The sequence below is a fragment of the Podarcis melisellensis genome, assembly GCF_964234715.1.
Source record: "Podarcis melisellensis genome assembly, chromosome: 16".
NCBI classification, from domain to species: Eukaryota; Metazoa; Chordata; class Lepidosauria; order Squamata; family Lacertidae; genus Podarcis; species Podarcis melisellensis.
Genome location: NC_138533.1, coordinates 26,695,706 through 26,717,080, shown reverse-complemented (window position 1 = coordinate 26,717,080; position 21,375 = coordinate 26,695,706). Strand labels below are relative to the sequence as shown.

Sequence of the window (21,375 nt, the reverse complement as noted above, 5' to 3'; positions counted from 1 at the left end):
TTTTGGTCACTGGATCAGACCAAACAGGGCTCCATCTTGCCAAGCTCCCTGTTCTTGCAATGGCCAACTAAATGCCATTGAGCTCATCAAGCTTCTGGACTCATGGTTCTGAATCACATGAGATAATATGAAAACAAGAGGAAGATAGCAGGATGTGGAACAGTTCTTAGGAACCTTTGGGGCAATAAAGCTCTTCCAGGCTGTACCCAGGCCCAGACAGAGGTAGGGCCATATGGGCCACTTGGCCCGGGCCTCCGATTCCAAAGGAGGCCTCGGTCAGCATTATTTATATACATATTATTTATATATACTACTTTTTTGTAAGACTTCAGTTATCCCCAGGGTGAAAAGGGGACATTATCTACCTGGCCCGGGCCTCTGCCTGGCTCTGCAAGGCCCTGGCTGTACCACATGGGGGGAGATCATTCCAGGGCAGGAAGAAAGCTTGGCTGCTGACCTCTTTTCCTTGACAAGCTAGTTTTCTACCTGTAGGGAGCCTCCAGATCTGTAGCAGAGAAGCCCCAAAGACTCTTCTTGCTTCTCCATTCCCGCTGGAAACTGGGGTGCCTGTGGGGCTTGTGCAGGACAGCCTCCCTGTGCATCAACTTCACCCCCCACTTCGCCCCAACCCAAACTCCATCCTCTTGCCTGGACTGCTTTGGAGAGCTGCAGAGCTGGCTTCTACTCACAGAGCTCTTTTCAGGGGCCAAAAGCTCACAGGACCTCGTGATTCAATTGCATGGAAAGGGATTTCTACCTGATCTTGAAAGCCCATCCTGTGGCTCTGGCAGAAAAGGACCTTGCACATATTCCCCAAGAATTTGGCCAGTGAAAGACAGGCATGTATCCCGGGGCATCTTGGCTTCTCTCGTAACCAGGATTCCACCCATGTGGTCAAGGGATATTTTAAGTCTTTCAGCACTGACTGTGGTTAACCAGTGCTTGGATGAGCAAAGGAGGCAGCTGCCGCCAGCTTGGGTTAAGATGCCTTCCCCTTCCCATCTGTTCTAGAGGCTGGAAAAGGGGCACCAATTAATTTCTACTGTGCAACACCAAAAATTAGCATAACCTCTCGTCATTGTGCTTTGTGGCACAGAGATTCATTGGGGGAGGGGGCTCGCTCTTCAAGGCACTCCCTGGCGCCCTGCAGTGAAATTCTCTCTATCTGCACACTGGTCCCCAGAGTTAATATAAGTGACTGTCACCACCTGCCAGGAATCAAGATCCACTCACAAGCATCCCTCAAGCCTGTCCAGTGGAGTCCCCCCGCCCGGGTCCAACTTCAACTGGGGTCTGCAGTGACCTTGGGGGAGGCCCATGTAACTTACTTAACTGTTCCATCAGCCTTGACTTGGGAAGCAACCCCATCCAGAAACAGACCTCTCTGTTTGAAAGAGAAGCTTGAACAGAAGAATGTTGTTGGCACCTTCCAACGTGTCTCTTGGACAGATGGGGCATTTGTCCCCAGAGGCTCTGAGCAGCCCCAAGCCATGAGGCATTTGGCAATGCTCAGAGGTGGTTATTCCCACATGCTTCTTTCGACCCAGGAAGCTCCTTTCTCATGAGATCTGGAGACTTTAAACACAGCTTCAGAAACTGAAGAAACCACGGAGCATTAGACCAGAGGAGCGTTATCCTTCGTAGTAATTCCAGAAGACCACAGAGAACAGCTAGTGGAATCCTTAGAGGAGGGAGGTGGCAACCGAGAGGGGGGGTGTCACAGGGTTGGGGGCTAACACTACCTTCATTAATGCCTCTCTCCTGCTCCCTGGTGTAGCAGAGAGCTGGTGGGTCTGCTTGGGCACCATATGGGATGTGCTGGATTGATCCCCTTAGGGACCAGCTGCAAATTGATTTAGCAGAGACACTCTCCCCTGGCCTAAGTGAACTGATGCATGCCTGGGCGACAGATAATAAATGGCCCCCGTTAACACAGTAAACAGTTGGTCACAAAAATCTGCCTCTGTAGGCGCACCAAATATGTAAAAGGGAATAATAACCTGCTGCTAGATCAAAACCCTGGCTGGTTAAAACGTGCTAGCTTTTCGACTGCACGGGACTCCCTAGTATAGGATTCCAGAGCAGAATAACCACACTGGATTGTGTTCCTGTTAGATTAGCCCCGGGTTGTGCTTCCGAGCTCATTCATTTTATTTTGAAGTTTAAAAATTACAACGTGCTTGGGATCTAAAAACTGCAAAGCTTCTGCAAAACAATAAAACACAAGAACATGAAAATTGCAGTTTTAAAACCCCCTGGTCTGGGAATGCCCAGGGATTTATTTATTTTTTAACAGGCAGCAGAAACCATTGGTGCATGCCAGATGGCCAGGGTGGGGGTGAGGAGGGCAGCATTCTGTTCAACCAGGTGGCCACTGCCACCACAAATGCCCCCTCTAGTTCTGCAGGTTGCAGGAGTGCTAGCAGAGCCCCCTCCAAAGGTCACAGTGATCTAACATGGCAGGAGGGAAAGCGTTCCTTCAGGTAACCTGGTCCTGAGGTGTTTAGTGCTTTCTGCGTTAATGATAACACCTTAAACTGAGCTCAGTGGCAAGCTGGCAGCTAGTTCAGTTCAATCAGTGCAGGTCGGGTAAATGTACGGTCCAGTCTCTCCCCACCCTCTGCAGTCAATCTCTTCTGGACAACTGTCTGGGGGGTCACATAACACTGGTGGGAGGGGCCAAAGGCAAAAAAGCAGAGACATCACATTGCCAACAAAGGCTCCATGATCACTGCAGATGGTGACAGCAGCCACAAAATTAAAAGACGCCTGCTTCTTGGGAGAAAAGCAATGACAAACCTAGACAGCATCTTAAAAAGCAGAGACATCACCTTGCCAACAAAGGTCCATATAGTTAAAGCTATGGTTTTCCCAGTAGTGGTGTACGAGAGTGAGAGCTGGACCATAAAGAAGGCTGATTGCCGAAGAATTGATGCTTTTGAATTATGGTGCTGGAGGAGACTCTTGAGAGTCCCATAGACTGCAAGAAGATCAAACATGTCCATTCTTAAGGAAATCAGCCCTGAAATCAGCCCTCACTGGAAGGACAGATCCTGAAGCTGAGACTCCGGTACTTTGGCCACCTCATGAGAAGAGAAGACTCCCTGGAAAAGACCCTGATGTTGGGAAAGATGGAGGACACAAGGAGAAGGGGATGACAGAGGACAAGATGGTTGGACAGTGTTCTCGAAGCTACCAGCATGAGTTTCATCAAACTGCGGGAGGCGGTGGAAGACAGGAGTGCCTGGCGTGCTCTGGTCCAGGGGGTCACGAAGAGTCAGACACGACTAAACAACAACACCTTTGTACGGTAGAATCATTTCTACAGAGACTAAGGCCATGGCACTCAAGGTGGGTGTGGAGCAAGGCCAGCAAGGGGTGTGGCCTAGGGAGGGGGCGTGGCCTGGGAAGAGTCCCAAGGGACAGACAGAGAGGTCCAGAGGGCTGCAATTGGCCCCCAGGCCCGAGGTTACCCACCCCATGCTTGACTTGCTGCACACTATAATTTAATTATTGGAAGCAAGAAATGAGGACCTCCACTCCTTCCTGGCTCCTAATTCCAGCAGCCTCTGGGCAGGACTGAGAGCTAGCTCATTACTGCAATGGAAAGCAAATTTGCCCTTCCACAAAACTGGATCCCATGCTCTCTTCACTGAGACAAGGTGGACGGATGCCTCCCCACTTGCTAAACAAACACAGACAGACACACACACACACACACACACATGTCCATTAAAGTCATGATCCTATCAAACCCTCCAAGGCGTTTCTGAAGAGGAGGAGGGGAAAGCCAAGCAAGTGCCTCTCCCAATATTCTCCGCACCAGGATTGCTTTAAAATTCATTAGTTTTTCTCCCCCACCCCATAAAACAAATTCAGAAGCACTTTCCACCTCCAAAACGCAGCTCTGAGCTGCAACCTCCTGTTTAAATGAGAGAGGAGGGGTCTTTTGGCTGAAGAAAAAGGGATGCTTGCTGAAATGAGCAGCTTGCTCAAAGGATGCCCCAGATCAGTCCAGCCCCCATCGTGCATATTAAACATTATGGGGAGGGGGGAGATGCCAGTGTGCAGGAAGGGGGCATTGTTTTCAACTGCCAACTGTTCTCTGGTGCCCAATCCTGTTTTGATTTATTCCCTGTTGTCCGGCGGGCGGTGAGAGGAGATTCTCTTCTTCCATCCCAGCTTCCTCTGGGGCACATGGAAAGGAGAGATAAGCCCCTCCTATCAGTCAGTGTTGGGAGAGATAACAGGAATAGCTCTTGAAAATTATTTTCTCACCCACCCCCTAAACACACACACAGACATTTTCTCCTTACAATCCGTTTCACACCTTTTGATGCTGTTGCTTAAATTGTACTCTGTTAATTTTTTTTAGCACAGTTGCAGGTCTATTTTAATTGGAATTTTTTTCTGTATGCAGCTAGTAGAAACACAGGCAGCCATTTTACACTGGATCAGATCACTGGTCCATTAGCTCAGTATTGTATACTACACTGACTGGCAGCGGCAGCTCTCCAGGATTTCAGACAGGAGACTCTCTAGGGCAGATTTTCTCAACCAACCCTGTGTCCCCAGATGCTCTTGAACTACAACTCCCATCATCCCTGAACCACTGGCTATGCTGGCTAGGAATGATGGGAGTTGTAGTCCAATAACACCTGGGGACCGAACGTTGAGAAAGGCCTTACCTGGAGATTGAACTTGGGGACTTCCTGCAAGATGCTATCACTTCCAACGAGTGGCGCTATATATATATATATATATATATATATATATATATATATATATATATATATATATATATATATATGCTTTCGTAGATTTTCACGGGTACAGGAATGCAGGTTTTGGTGTCCTCGGGTGTCTTCCCGTGTAAAAGTTGGGGTGTCTAGGCGACGTTTCGACGAGGTCTCACTCGTCATCTTCAGGCTGGTGCTTTCGGCTTCTTGTTACTGGAACAGAGCAGGATCTCAGTGTTTGAGTTCCTATAAATACTGTTGAGGGGGTGTGGTGTATAGCCTCCAATGTTCTGGGCAGAGAGGAAGTTCCCAGGCTAGTGTGCCTTTTCTTCTTTTGTTCCTTAATTACTTGAGGGATATCTTGAGTGATTTCTTGAGTGATATCCTGAGTACCACTTAGGTGGGTCATTAGGTGTGGATTAGTTGCTAAAGTCTTTGTGTCTTGACCTCTTGAACTTTGAGTTTTTCTGAGAAGATGGCTGTACTGCACTTAGTTGTGCTCTGGCTTGGCTTCGTGTATAGGGGCGAGCTGTGGTTTTGTGGCCTGTGTCAGCCAGATCTGTGTAGGGATTGCAGGGGGGTGCAGCATCCGGAGGTGCCACCATGGTTTGGCTACTGGATGGTGTCTGTAATTTATCTGTGGAGAGGGTCTGGGTTTGGGTCTGGTGTGGTTGATTGGTGATGGCGTTCTGTGTGCCTCTGGATCTGGTGTCAGTTTTTGTGGGGAGGGCTAATTTCCAGATGTCTGGCAAGCGGGATGTGTCGTCACGCTTGTTCATGTTGTGAGGGTGTTTCTCTATCTCGATGGCTTCCATGATTATTCTCTTGTGGTGATGTTCCATGTTAAAGAGCAATTTGGAATCTGCAAAATTAATTTCGTGTCCTGTTTCTTTCATGTGTTGGAAAAGAGAGGAAGTTTTTTCTTCTTTTTTGACGGCATTCTTGTGTTCTGCGATACGTGCATTTATTCGTCTGTTTGTTTGTCCAATGTACGTGGCTGGGCAGACTTTGCAGGGTATTTCATAGACCCCTTGGTTATTTATAGGAACTCAAACACTGAGATCCTGCTCTGTTCCAGTAACAAGAAGCCGAAAGCACCAGCCTGAAGATGACGAGTGAGACCTCGTCGAAACGTCGCCTAGACACCCCAACTTTTACACGGGAAGACACCCGAGGACACCAAAACCTGCATATATATATATATATATATATATATACATTATATATATATACCAGCAAAACAGGGTTACGAAGCTAATCCAAAAAGAAACACCCCCCAAAAACCAAGACACAGAAGAAAACAATGGCATGGCCCTCCTTCCTTATATCAAGGGCACTACAGATAAAATTAGCAAAATCCTCCATAAACACAATATCAAAACAGCCTTTTGCACCAACCAAAAAATAGCCAATATCCTCAGAAACCCCAAGGATAAAATCCAGTTGGAAAACCAAGGGGTCTATGAAATACCCTGCAAAGTCTGCCCAGCCACGTACATTGGACAAACAAACAGACGAATAAATGCACGTATCGCAGAACACAAGAATGCCGTCAAAAAAGAAGAAAAAACTTCCTCTCTTTTCCAACACATGAAAGAAACAGGACACGAAATTAATTTTGCAGATTCCAAATTGCTCTTTAACATGGAACATCACCACAAGAGAATAATCATGGAAGCCATCGAGATAGAGAAACACCCTCACAACATGAACAAGCGTGACGACACATCCCGCTTGCCAGACATCTGGAAATTAGCCCTCCCCACAAAAACTGACACCAGATCCAGAGGCACACAGAACGCCATCACCAATCAACCACACCAGACCCAAACCCAGACCCTCTCCACAGATAAATTACAGACACCATCCAGTAGCCAAACCATGGTGGCACCTCCGGATGCTGCACCCCCCTGCAATCCCTACACAGATCTGGCTGACACAGGCCACAAAACCACAGCTCGCCCCTATACACGAAGCCAAGCCAGAGCACAACTAAGTGCAGTACAGCCATCTTCTCAGAAAAACTCTTCACAAAGTTCAAGAGGTCAAGACACAAAGACTTTAGCAACTAATCCACACCTAATGACCCACCTAAGTGGTACTCAGGATATCACTCAAGAAATCACTCAAGATATCCCTCAAGTAATTAAGGAACAAAAGAAGAAAAGGCACACTAGCCTGGGAACTTCCTCTCTGCCCAGAACATTGGAGGCTATACACCACACCCCCTCAACAGTATTTATAGGAACTCAAACACTGAGATCCTGCTCTGTTCCAGTAACAAGAAGCCGAAAGCACCAGCCTGAAGATGACGAGTGAGACCTCGTCGAAACGTCGCCTAGACACCCCAACTTTTACACGGGAAGACACCCGAGGACACCAAAACCTGCATATATACATTTTCCATATACATATTCATTTTCCAAATTTATAACACATCAATGCCAAATTAAAACTATTTTAATACGATTTTTCAAAAAACTGGCTTCCTACTCTCTTTCTCAGATATTTCCATTTTTTTTCCTATTACATGCTGCTTGCATTACAAATTTATCTCCAATTAGCATCCATTTTAAAAAATAAATACCCTTTCCCCTGAGCTGTCCATTTGCATTTAATAAATAAATGTGATGATGATGATGGAAAAGGGGAACAGCGTTTAACACCTTCCTTGCCCAAAGAAAAGCACTGCGTGTCCTTAGTAGACAATGGAAGAGTGCAATCTTTGGGTGGCTAATCCTGCTTCCCAGGCCCATCACAGAAGCCTGAGGAGTAGAATAGTCTACTCAATTTGCTCAAGTTAGCCAAGAGTTGGAAGGGTCCCTGAAAGCCACACAATCCAACTCTTGCTTGATGTAAAGAATCCAAAACTGGAGGGATTCCCCCAAGCGATGCAGCCTTTGCATGAAGGGCTTCCACCTCCATCAAGGGAAGCTACTGACCATTAGACTATGTTCTGCATCCACAGCTGGAAGGCAGCAGTGCTTCTGGATTCTAGTTGCTGGAAACTGAAGGGGGAGAGAGGGCTCTTGTGCTGGGATCCTGCCTAGGGGGGGTTTCCCATTGGGGGCATCCTGCTTGGCCACTCTGATAATGGGATGCCCAATACAGCTATGTGATGCTGGGGCTGATGGGAACTGTGGTCCAAACCACCTAGAAGGCACCAGAGTGAGGAAGACTGGGCTCAAGCTGAGTCTAGACTCATCTACCCAATGGAGGCAAAGGAAAGCTACTTCTCCCCCACTACTGCATCTGCTCAGAGGGCAATTGCCCCAGAAGACACCCCCCACCTGATGTGGTTAAGAGCAAATGAAATGCCAGAGACATCTCCTGCTGGACCAGCCAGGCCCCATTCCGTCAACAGCCACTATTACAGCCCATCATATCAAGAGTCATAAAAGAAGAGTTATCTGCCCAGACTGGAATTGCAGTAGCCCCAGGGGGGAGCAAAGTGGTTTTCCTTACTAGGCAGAGCAGCCGCCCATAGGCAGCAGCTGGGTTACAAAGCCCTCCCCTTTATAGCAAGGGATTGGGGTGTAGAGAGAGAGATTTGAGCTCCTTGGTCCAACGAAGGCAAACCAGAGCTGCCTGCTCAAATAGCCGGACTGATGGCAGCCAACATGTCACTGGGAGGCAAACACCATTTCAGAAAGGATCCTGGCTCAGTGGCCAAGCAAAGAGGCCAGCAGCTTCCTGAACTGAATCAGTTTCTCCCACAATTTCACACACAAAATGGCGGCCAAGGAGGCTCACCTGCGCCTGGGCTGGAGCACTTCAGGGGCCTCGGGTGGTATCTCACAGCAGGCAATTTGCTTCTCTGCAAAAAGTAAAACATTTTGTATGCAGTGTTTGAAATTAGCCAGGTGCATTTTGCACCTGGCTTTTGACCACTTGGAACCAGGCGACTTTTCTTCTTAAGTTCTCAAAGCTCTTAGCCTATCATCTGAACTAGCCAGAAGTCTAACTGGTAATCAATCACAGTCAGTCCTTTGAAAAATAAAGACTTTAGTCTTGCCCCAAAATGACAACTAGACATTCCGTTTTGGCGACTGCAACCTTGGTTTAAGGAGCCATTTGGCGCCTAGCTTATATATCTGAGTTTCTAACGTTGTTCATGTGTAGAAGGTGTCACATCGAGCAAGAGGCTCAGCCAGTGTGGTGTAGTGGTTAAGAGCGGTAGACTCCTAATCTGGGGAACCGGGTTTGCGTCTCCGCTCCTCCACATGCAGTGCTGGGTGACCTTGGGCTAGTCACACTTCTTTGAAGTCTCTCAGCCCCACTCACCCCACAGAGTGTTTGTTGTGGGGGAGGAAGGGAAAGGAGAATGTTAGCCGCTTTGAGACTCCTTAAAGGGAGTGAAAGGCGGGATATCAAATCCAAACTCTTCTTCTTCTTCTTCTTCTTCTTCTCTCCCAACAAGATACAGCCTCAAGTGAAGTTTTGGTCTGATTCTGCAGAGCTCTGAGGATATACAGTGGTACCTTGGGTTACAGACGCTTCAGGTTACAGACTCCGCTAACTCAGAAGTAGTACCTCAGGTTAAGAACTTTGCTTCAGGATGATAACAGAAATCGTGTGGTGGTGGCGCGGCGGCAGTGGGAGGCCCCATTAGCTAAAGTGGTGCTTCAGGTTAAGAACAGTTTCAGGTTAAGAACGGACATCCAGAACGAATTAAGTTCTTAACCCGAGGTGCCACTGTATATGCTGAGATTGATCATGGCCTTTCTCCTAACTTCCCCCCCATTGTCTTTTAGGACTAAAAGAGGAAGGAGGAAAGCAGATCCCAAAAGTTTCCTCTTCTGTGCGGCTTAGTGAAACCAGATCCCAGAACCCAGAGCTGGCCACCAGATGACAAGGAATCCAGCAGGAGGAAGAGGCAGCCACACTTCCAAAAGGCGACACCATCTGCCAGTCTCCCTCAGCAATCTCCACTCTCCCCCCAGACCATCAGCCGCTCGCTCGCTCGGCTGGTCTTTACTGGGTTCCGAAGAAACTGAAGGGGCAGCCAGCGGGAAAGAAGAAAGCAGAGAAGGGTCAGGAGGGGGAAAGGCAAGGCAGTCGGAGAAGAGGCAGGATCAACAGTTCCATCAGGAGCAAAGCAGGCCCTGGCATGGAAAGCCCCTTTTGGCTGGGGCTCGAGGGGTCCAGTTTCCAGTCCAGCAGCTGCCTGGTTCCTGCCAAACTGGGAGGAGCAAAAGAAACTTGATTGCGGAGCCAGCCCAGGTGAAAGGGAAGAGGGAGCTGAGCCATGCCAGAGAATGCTGGCCACACCAGTCCAGGGGTGCAAATGCGGACACCCAATCCCAGAAATGCAGTATTTGGATGCAGCTACCCTGGGGTGGGGGACACGGGTGGCGCTGTGGTTTAAACCACAGAGCTTAGGACTTGCTAATCAGAAGGTTGGTGGTTCGAATCTCCGCAATGGGGGGAGCTCCCGTTGCTCAATCCCTGCTCCAACCAACCTAGCAGTTCAAAAGCATGTCAAAGTGCAAGTAGATAAATAGGTACCACTCTGGCGGGAAGGTAAATGGCGTTTCCGTGCGCTGCTCTGATTCGCCAGAAGCGGCTTAGTCATACTGGCCACATGACCCGGAAGCTGTACGCCGGCTCCCTCGGCCATTAAAGCGAGATGAGCACCGCAACCCCAGAGTCAGTCACGACTGGACCTAATGGTCAGGGGTCCCTTCACCTTTACCTTTACCCTGGGGTGACCTAAAGGCCCTCACTAGGTGCTCAGAGCCATGCACCCACATTTCTTCACAGTACTCCAAGACTAAGCCTCAATATTCAAGACGGCATCTGTGGCATTACAGGTGTCCAGCTTTTGCATTGCATGGAGAAGTGACAGAAAGGGGGACTACATACCACAATACCTCTGTTTGCTTTGCTTCTATCCTTAAAAAGTGTCCCCCAACAAAGCTCAGGTGTAAACTTTCCTTCTTTCTTTTTTTAAAAGAGAGAGCACATTTGTGTGCAAATCACTAGCTTTAATGGCCAAGGAGCTTAACAAGACTCCCAGCAATCGGGAGAGGCATATGAGTGCTTTGGCTAGCAAAGCCAGGACTACAGGCAAACTGAGAAATCACTGAAAGTGTCATAGAACCATAGAACTGGAAGGGACCCCAAGGGTCATCTAGCCCAACCCCCTGAAATTCAAAATTCAAAACCAATCATGTATCCAGGTCACATATTCTGACTTGGCTTGGAGCAGAACTTTCAAGTGCTTGGCAATCCAGGTACCCCCAACAAGCCCTGCCTATTGCCCATCCGACATCTCAGCCCTCCCTGAGAGAAAGAGCCCAGCCCTGGCAGCAGAGAGAAAGGAGGGGGGCCCTCCAGGGGCTCCACAAATGCCAGCGGATGATGAGAACAGCCTCCACATTTCAGCCCGAGGGCAGGGATTGCCCTGACACCTCCTGAGACTCACAAGCTGCCCTGGGAGCTTTGTTTTGGCTAAAGGGCAGCGTAAAAATGCATTAAATAAACAATTGTGAAGACTATGCAGCATTCCACATTTGCACACACTCATTCTTACATCAGGTTATCTGCAAAACACAGCTTCCCCTCCCCCCCCAAAAAGAGGCCTCCCCCCGTTCTTGACCTCTCTCTGCGCAGGACTGGCTTTTCTGAATAGACTGGACAAACAGCCAGCCAGGCAGGCCACTGACAGCCGCCTCTTGCCCCAGTGATGGCTGCCCATCCTGGAACAGAGCAAGCCACAGTTTGGGTCTCACCCAGTGAAGTCTGTGGCCACCAGCCAGTTGCAAGACCAAGCGAGCAAGCCATCTTCAAATACCTGAAGGGTTGCCACATGGAGGATGGAGGAAGCTCGTTTTCTGCTGCTCTGGATTCAAATGACAAGAAAGGAGATCCTAACTAAACGTCAGAAAGAACTTTCTGAGGGCCAGAGCTGTTCGACAGCAGAACGGACGACCTCGGAAGGTGGCAGGCTGTCCTTCGCTGGAGGTTTCTGAACAGTGGTCAGGTGGCCCTGCTGCTTTATTCCTGCACTCTTCAAGTCTATTATTCTAATGGCGAACTTGAGGAGGTGTGGGGGACACATGAAAAAGGAGCAAAGCCGGATGGACTGGAAATCCACCCACCCAGCAGCCCGAAAAATTGGTGTGAATTCCAGCCTGTTTGTCATCAAGGGGAAACTGGTTTGGCTTCTTCAGAACGTAAAGAAGGGGGTTGGAGGGTGGGGGTGGAAGAGGCAAGACGCCCCGATGGGACCTTCGGCACATAAGGCAAAGCCATGCACGCTACTGGGCCATGGCCCAAACAAACAAACAAATAATAAAATAAAATAATAATTTATTTATACCCCACCCATCTGGTTGGGTTTCCCTGCCCCCTCCCTTTCTCTCTTTGCCTCTCCAAAGAGCGTTCCTCTTTCAAACAATGGCTTCATCCATTTGCCGATGGGTCAGATTTAACCAGCTAATAAACCAATTACGACTGATACAATTAGTTAATCAACTAAGCGGCACCAGAAACTGCCCCCCTATAAGTGCTGCTTCAGTCCACTTTCTCCCCCCCCCCATCTGTGGAGAAGCGCAGGGAGGAGGAAACATCACAGCCTTCAATCACAGCAGGTGGAGAAGCACAAAACTGTAAACTTGGCGGTCACCTAGTCCAACGCCCTGCAATGCAGGAACCACAGCTAAAGAATCCCTGACAGATGGCCACTCAGCCTCGGTTCCACCGTCAAAAAGCTCTTACGGTCAGAAAGTTCTTTATAGCGTTTAGCCGGAATCTCATTTCTCGTTATCTGAATCCACTGGTTCCGGTCCTGCCCTCTGGAGCAGCAGGAAACAAGCTTGCTTCATCTGACATTACAGTCTCCAGGCTAAACACACCAAACTCCCTCAACCGTTCCTCATATGGCTTGGTTTCCAGCACCTCGGTCACCCTCCTCTGCACATGTTCCAGCTTTCAATATTCTTCCTTAAACTGTGACGGCCCTCTACTGCCTGATATGCAAGTGGCTGCAAAGCGATCCCGACCATGACCACCTGCCGTAGCACTTTAAAGCAGTGTGAGAAATTACCCAGGCACGCTTTGCGACTGGTGCAAGTCCAACTGCGACCACGTGGAGATTGGGCGACTGGCATCTCCACCTGGCTGGCCCCTCCAGCTTCCCTAAGTAGGGAAGTAGAAGAGCTTGTTTATTGCATTCACCGTATTTTTCGCTCTATAAGACGCACCAGACCATAAGATGCACCTAGTTTTTGGAGGAGGAAAACAAGGAAAAAAATATTCTGAATCTCAGAAGCCAGAACAGCAAGAGGGGTCGCTGCGCAGTGAAACCAGCGATCCCTCTTGCTGTTCTGGCTTCTGTGATAGCTGCGCAGCCTGCATTTGCTCCATAAGACGCACACACATGTCCCCTTAATTTTGGAGAGAAAAAGTGAGTCTTATAGAGCAAAAAATACGGTATATCCCACCTTTTTCCTCCAAGGAATACACAGCTCCCTCCTCCGTTCATCCCTACAATGACCCCGCGAGGTAGATTAAGAGGCTGTGACTTGCCCAAAGCATAGCTGACAACTTTCCCCTTTTTTTAAGGGAAATTCCCTTATTCCGAATAGGATTCCTCACAAGAAAAGGGAAAAGTTGACAGCCCAAAGTCACCCAGTGAGTGGGGATTTGAACCCTGATCTCCCAGGTCCTAGTCCGACACTAACCACAACATCACACTGGCTTCCTTGAGTTCTTCTGCTATAGGGCAGCTCTAAAAATTAAGTAGGTAAATAAATATGGGGAGAGCCAAATGTCATTTAAGAGAAGGATGTGAAATATTTTCTTTGAAGTTATGCTACTCCATATTCTTTGCAGAGCTAATGGAGGGGAAAGAGGAAAGCTGGAGGAGGGGAGCTTTGCTACCAACCCCCATTATAACAAAATCCGCAGTCAGAACACCTAACACTGCCCCCAGCTTGGCATCTGAAACGCTATAACACAAAATAAAGTGGGAGAACGTTGCAGATTCTGAGGCCCCAGCCAAATGCAGAGACGAGCTTTGATCTGGAGGGATTTGCATTCTGAAGACCTTGAAGCCGCTGCCCCTGCAAGCACACACCAGCTTTAAAAATACAATGAGAAAAATAACACTGCCCCCCCTCCAGTTCTCCCCAAAGGTTTATCATCAAAGCTTGTGGGAGGGGGGCTGGCTCCCCCTTTTCAACCATTCAAGGGGTGGGGCATCCCCTGCCCACAAACAGCCAAGCCCAAGAGCTCAGAAAAGGAAATCGCAACCAGTGGGATGGCAGTGGAGACCCTTCAAAGCAGCGACGAACCAAGCCCAAGGAGGGAGAACCAAGCACATGGACAGGGGCTTTCAAACATAATAAGGTGGCAGACTAGAACCTGGGAGAACTGGGTTTGAATCACCGCTCAGCCATGAAGCTTACTGGGTGAGCCAGTCAGTCTAACCTACCTCACAGGGCTGTTGTGGGGATTGAGAGTGGAGTGAGAACCATGTATGCCACTGTGTAGCTCACCCCCAACCAGCAATTATGGAGGGGGGTCCCCTACAGCTCTGCCACAGGAGTAGATTCTCACTGTTAGGGGGAATATGATTATTGCCCCTACAGGGTCAAATTGAAGACCGATTAAGAAGATTCCCTAGGGAGCAGGTGGTGCTATGGTTTAAACCACTGAGCCTCTTGGGCTTGTTGATCGGAAGGTTGGTGGTTCGAATTCCCGCAGCGGGGTGAGCTCCCATTGCTCTGTCTCAGCTCCTGCCAACCTAGCAGTTCAAAAGCACGCCAGTGCAAGTAGATAAATAGGTACCACTGCAGTGGGAAGGTAAACAGCGTTTCCATGTGCTCTGGCTATTGTCATGGTCCTCCATGTGCCAGTAGCGGGTTAGTCCTGCTGGCCACATGACCTGGAAGGCTGTCTACGGCAAACGCCGGCTCCCTCAGCTTGAAAGTGGAGATGAGGGCCGCACCCCATAGTCACCTTTGCCTGCACTTAACCGTCCAGGGGTCCTTTACCTTTTTTATGAAGGCTCCTATAAAGAGACTGGCGGATGCCTACCACTTCCCATTGGGTCTTGGGGACTGTCCAACTTTCTGGATGGACAGCTGACAAAATGGCCCTCAAACGACCCACTCAGCAAAACGAAACAGGCTCCCTGGAGATCTTGCGAACATGAATAGGGAACCATGAGGGCATAAAAGTATTGAGGGAACGCAGAAAAGATACCCTTTCAGGGATTATTCCAGGGGGTGTGAAGGATCATGCTTCTCTGCCACCACTGCAGAGGGACAGAGTTGTCCAGAAGAGCTTTTTCCAGGGCCTCTGACATCTCTTGCAAGACGATACTGAAGAACCTAGTGACCAGTTTACAAGGCATTCTGCAGATAAAACGGTTTGCACCCTTGCAGCAGGTCACTTCGGCACCTGCTCACCCAGTTCTGAAGGATGTTTGTGCAATCTGAAGGTGTGAACGGGAATCTTGGAACCTAGCCACATATGCACTTAACCCTTCCTGGCTTACAAAAGTTGCCTTGAGAGGGCCCGACTGAGTGGGGAAGGTGGGGTGGCAAATGCCATTCTACAACAGAGCATCGGTCCACTGAACCCAAAAGAGTTGGTGGGAAAGCTTTTGGTTTTTTAGAAAATACCTCCTTGAATACCTCCCGCCCCATTGGTGTATAGGCATTTTCGGGCAGCGCACTTGAGCACATGGTTGCATCTCAACTCCAGGTTTCCCTGAAGACGTTGAGACTTCACCCTCCATCCAAAATGGCGCCAGGAGAACGCACAAATTGAAACTTAATCCAGACATGTCAAAGGTGTTCCTGGCCAATAGGGAAGACGGTTCAATCTGCATTGGATGTGGGTTGTGCTGTGCTTGAAGACCCAAGTTCATTTTCTGGGGGTTCGTTTTCTGAGCCTAAATACCCAGATTTCATCAGTGCCAAGGAACACCTTTGCACAAATGAGGCTAATGCACCCGCTACACCCATTCCCAGAGATGTCCAATCAGGCTGCGGGAATGTGGGCCTTATTTACATTTCGCCTGGACTACTGCAATGCACTCGATGTGGGGCTGCCTCTGAAGGAGTTTGGTTCAGCCAGGCTCTTGATCACAGTCAGATGTGGAGAGTATGCAACTCACTCCTGTTTTACTGCAGCTTCAATTCTGGGCACAATTCAGAGCGCTGGATGTAACCCTGTAAAAGTCCTAAACGTACCGGGGTCCAGAATACTGCCTTCCATGTCAGCTGGTTCTGGTGTTACCTTAGGGATCCAGGGAAAGTGGGGCCTTCTCAGTAGCAGACCCAGCTTTGAGATCTTGCCTTACAGAACTTCATTTTGCCTCCTCACAACCAGCTGCCTTCTACCTTCAAGCAAAGGAAGGTCAAAACAAACCCGAGGCAGATTTGCCTCTTTTCCTGCTCAGGTTATTTTGAGAGGCCACCCACTTTGTTCTTCATAGTTCTGGCTTCTCTTCCCTTTTACATTTACGCTGCTTTGCACCTTAATTGTTTCAAAGGTGTCTTTTTCCTGTATTATTAACCACCGGGAGCAGCACATGTTTTTGATTACCTGAATTTTAATTTTTAACGTTGCCGTAATTCTAAATTATCCTCAATCGTTATCTTTTATACCTTTTTATCTTTTTTGTATTTCATCTGTCTTGTAATTTATGTAAGCTGAATTTAGCAGCCCTGGTCTGCTAAAAAGGTAGGATATAACTATAACAACAACAACAACAACAATGTGGAAGCATAGAAAAAATAAAACAGTGGATGTGGTTAATGCCCTGATGGAAAGGGGCCCTTTCTTCCTGCATCAGGCTTACTCTTCAAGGTACTGCGCTGCTGTTTCTGTGGGATGGAGAGACATGACCCTTTTTTGCAGGCACACACACAAATTCTGGGCTTGCTGGGGAACCAGGTCTGGTGCCTCACAGTTTCAGGGTTTCATCTGCTAGAAGAGCAAAAGCTTTGTGTGTGTGTGGAGGAGGGAATACCCATTTAAAAGGCACCTGCCTCTCTGCAAGGACAGCCCAGGCAGCTGAAAGAGAAGAGAGGGCCTGGAGGCAATGGTCTGGACACCCTCCCCTCCCTCCCCTCCTATTGTTCCTGCCCAGGAAACTGCAAGCCGGAGGAGAGGCTTCGCAGACATCTAAAGAGCATCATCACAGGACAGATGGCTGCAGTTCAGATTAGACCAGTGGTTGAGCCTCCTCCCTCTCCCATCCCCGCCCCCATTGCTTCTCACACAAGATCCACAAGTCTTGAGAAGAAAAGAAATTGAGGGCTCTCTAATCTGGGAGGGAGGGAGGGAGGGAGGGGAGAGGTCACTTTGAGGATAAGGAGCCTTTGCCTTCCATGTGCCAAAGCCAGCTCAGAGCCCAAACAATCCCCCTCCCAATATAATGTGGGGTGGTGGGAAGATAAACAAGAGGCAGGAAAAGGAGACTCAGACACTCTATCTGCATTTAAATATTAACAAAATGCCAAACTAGGAGGATGAAGGATCCCAACTCTCCTTGAGAGCTTCCAAACCTCTCTACTCTTGAGAGCTTCTTGAAGCCCAGCCAAGCAGGCAGGAATTTAGCTGTTTGCAAATGTCAGGCGCTGTTCCTTATTACAATATTGACTCTGGGAATGACAAAGGTGAAGGATCTATATATATAGCAATCTGGACCCTCACTCCAGAGGCCACAACCTCTTCCAGTTCAGCACCTCCAGCATCTATCAATATTAAAAAGAAATGCCTATCATTTTAGAATGATTGTCAGCATGCAATGTTTTGCCCCCCCCACACTTTCATGTCCTTTGCTGTCCCCATTACCCATGTACTTGTTAAGGATATGAATTTGTGGGGCCGTAGGCTACCTGAAGGGCACTTCCTGGAAGCATGAGGAGATTATAACTCAATAATAAATTATTATCCAAGGCCTTTGCTAGACCTGTTCTACAGAATCAGCTACTGCTTTGCTAAACCTGCTCTGCTCTTTAAGCAGAGGTCCAGTGGCAATGCCTGGCAAGCTGCAGGGGCAAGTTCCAGTAGAGACAACCACTGTCCATCATCTCAGAACTGGACAAGGGAAGCCAGTGTCTGTTAGAAAGGTACACGCAGCTCCTAAGCGGCCTTGCTCTCATCAAGTCCAGCATCTGCCTGGACACACAATACACACCTGGCCAGTGTTTACGCCAGGAAGACACACTCCTTAAAAGTAAGACACTTAAACAAGAAGGAGCATAGCAGTCTCAGGCCCAAGAAAGTAGCATGTCCAGCCTTGCAGGTGATGAGCTAGCATCCCACTAAAAGGTCACCCAGGTAGGTTCCTAAATGAAAGTGCAAGGGGCTAGGATTAGCCTTCCCCAACTGGGTGCCCTGCAGCTACAATTCCCCTCAATGGTCATGGCGGCTGGGAACCGTAGTCCAAACAGCTGCAGGGCACTAGGTTGGGGAAAGGCTGAGCCAGATGACTTCCAGGTGCATCCACACACCCAGGCCCATCACGCGATGACTGCATGTCTACCATGTGATGACTGCAGGCGAAAATGAATCACAGGTAGAATCTGGTCCTTGACTCAAAACACAACATGCCTGTTAACAGTGGGGGGAGGGAGCAGCTCAGCAGCAGAGCACCTGCTTGGAGTGCAGGTGACCCATGGATCACACAAGCCAAGCCACACTCCGTAACATCTCAAAGGCAGCCCATTAAAGTCCATGAAGTCTTTCAAAATCAGGAGGCAAAAGGATGGAGGGGGCTCAGGTGCTTTCCTGTTGTTCTGAGCAATACAGCAGAACCCCCCAACCAGGCTAAAGAGGCAGGATCCACTGGTCCAAGGGCCACTTGAGTTGGACAACCTCCTCCTCCACTGCCGCCACCCTAACATCTGCATTCTAGAGCCAAGGATCCTTTGGGCACCCCAACATCCTGGCACCTCCCTCCCACCAAGAGATAAAGGACCACGTGAAGCCCCCAGATGGGAGTTTTCCCAGCTTCCATAGAAGGAGAAGGAGCCACCTGACCCAACCAAGGGCAGGCAGCAGAGGAGAAGGTCCAACCTGAGGACCTCACCTGAGTGGGCCAGACCAGGCATCACAAAGCTGTCCAAAGTGGGAGGTCAGAAACTCCCCCAACCCAGCCAGGCACAGAGTCAAGAGGCAGCTATATGGCTAAATCATACCCACCCCCCTTCTAAAGGGACCATCAGAAAACAAAAGGGACTCCCCACATACACCATTATCAGGAATTTCAACACTGCTGCATGCTATAGAAAAGGGAGACACCCCTTCCCTCTTGAAGAAGAACAAGGACACAAAAGGAGATTCCCACCCACCTGCCTCTCCGAGGTGGTAGCAGCTGTCGAGAGAGGCTCTGCCGGCCGGCAGGTCGCCGTCGCTGGGCCAGATCTGCCCACTCTTGCGGACGCCCACGATGGTGGCCTCGGAGACCACGACCTGCTGCTGCCGGTGCCGCTTCTGGGACTGGGGCGTCGGGGGGCTGCTGCTGCTGTCGAAGGACTGCTGGGAGTTCTGGGAGGGCGAGCGGCTCTTGTCGCGGCCGTAGAGGCGGCAGGCGGTGGGGCTGGGCGAGACGTGGCTGGACTGGCCCGACGAGAAGTCCTCCTCGCTCGACGTGAGGTTCTCGTTGGAGCTGCAGTCGGGCGTGTAGCCGCCACCGATGTCGTCGAAGCTGCGCGGCGAGTAGGAGCGGCGCGGCCAGGTCAGCGGCTTCTCCGGCTCGACGGCGGCGCCCGAGTGGCCGCGCAGCAGCGGCGTCGGCGGGGCGCCTTTGCCCCCGGGCTCCCCGGCGCCTTCGCCCCCCGCCGCGGCCGCCATCATCATCATCATCATGCCCCCGACGTAGACGCTCTGGTAGGGCTGGAAGTCCGAGGGGGCGGCCTGCCAGGCGGAGGACGAGCGGGCAGCGCCGTTGCCGTCCAGCAGGTTGTCCTTGAGGAAGCGGGCATTGAGCTCCGCGTCGTCGTAGTCGCCGTCGCAGGCCTCGGTCGAGCGGCCGCGCAGCCCCGGCAAGAGCTTCTTCCGTGCCTCCAGCTGCATAGCTTGGCTGCCCAGCGAGCTGATCCGGTCCGAGACCTCCTTGTCGTTCACCTTCACCAGGCCCTTCTCGTGGTGGTACTCCAGGTTCACGTAGAAGGGCTTGTCCGACGAGCAGGGCGGCGCGGACAACGGCTCCTTCCCATCCGCCGCTGCCGTCGTCAACGACTTCTTCAGCCCCCGCTCGAAGTTACAGCGCAGCGCCGCCACGTTGCTGGCCGCGCCGCCCCCTCCGCGCTCCCGGCTGCCCACCGGCTCGAAGGCGCCCGCCTCCTTCTCCGAGGAGACGCTCAGAAGGCGCTGGCGGCGGCTACTGCTGCTGTTCCCGCTGCTGGGAGCTGCCCGGGCCCTGGCCGGGGAGCCCCCTTCCGCCGCCGCCTCGCCGTTGCCGTCGGGCTGCTGCGTCGGGCTGTCCGCCTCGGAGCCGTCGCTGTGCGCCGCCGAGAGCTTGCGCAGGGCAGGCGGGCGCGGCCGGTGGTGGTGGTGGGGTTTGCCGCTTGGCGGCTGCGGCGGCCTGGCCTGGCCGGTCGTTTGAGCCCCGACGTCTCCGTCGTCGGCCGCGGCCGTCGCCTCGTCTTCGTCGTCGTCGTCGAGGCCGGCGCGGGCGGGTCTGGCGAAGCCCCAGCGCTGCCGGTCGTAGCTCTTCTTCTCCTTGGCCAGCAGCGTCTGCAGGTAGATCATGCGGAAGCGCTCCTTGTTCACCTCCAGCTCCAGGCGGCGGATGGACGCCTTGCAGCGCTCCAGCTCCGCCTCGATGTCGCCCACCGAGCGCAGCGCCATCTGGGGAGGCTCCGAGTCGGCGAACTGCGCGCGCCACGCCTCGGCGAAGCCCACCGGGTCCACCATCGCGGAGGCGGCGGGGGCCCGAGGGCCGGTCAGGGCGGCAGCGGCGCGCCCGGGCGGCGGAGCAGGAGGAGGAGGCGGCGGCGGGGGGCGCTCATCCCCCGGCGCAGGAAGCAGGGTGTCCGCGGAGGCAGCAGCGGTGCTTCAGCCCCGGGCGCCCCGGCCGCGCTGCCCATGAGGAGCCGTCGCCGCCGCCGCCCCCTCGGCGAGGGCGGGCGGGCAAGAACAAAGGCGCGAGCCGAGGCGGAGGCGAGCGCGGCCGGCAGCCTGCCTCACGCGCCCGGGCGGCGGGCTCCTCTCCTCTCCTCACCGCCTGCCTGCTGGCTTCCTCCTTGGCCTCGGCAGGGCCCGAGCCTTAGCCCATCCTGCGGCGGCGGCGGCAGCGGCTACTGATCCAGGCAGGCTCAGGCGGGAACTGGCTGCAGCTCTCCGGGCGGCTCCGCGTCGCGGCTGCCCATCGCCGGCTGGCCCAGCTCGCGCTCGGGATGGCAGCCGCAGGGACGGCGAGGGCGGGGCGGGAGGCCAGGCGGGGCGGCGCGAGGGGGCGGGATTGGAGGAGGGGGCGCGGCGAGGGGGCGGGCGGGACGGGCTGGGCCTCGTCGCCCCGCCCACAGCCCCGAGCACGTGCAGAGCGCCTCGCCACCGCCGCCTGCCGTGGATCCGGCTGGCTGGGCCAGACCTGCCAAAAGGATCGGAGCCCAGGTTAGGGTAGGAGAGAGGACGCTTCCCTTTCCGGTAATGCTGTGGGGGCAGA

General features: G+C 51.6%; 1 protein-coding gene across 1 annotated transcript in view; it reads right to left on the bottom strand.

The window, feature by feature from the left end:
* The window catches only part of BCR (BCR activator of RhoGEF and GTPase), a 91,202-nt gene extending 70,555 nt beyond the window's left edge, over positions 1-20,647 (bottom strand). The window contains exon 1 of the mRNA XM_081893228.1: positions 19,058-20,647. Within this exon, the coding sequence (XP_081749354.1) occupies positions 19,058-20,624 (1,567 nt within the window). The 5' untranslated portion in view covers positions 20,625-20,647. The remainder of the gene's footprint in view (positions 1-19,057) is intronic.
* Between the last annotated feature and the right edge of the window lie 728 nt (positions 20,648-21,375).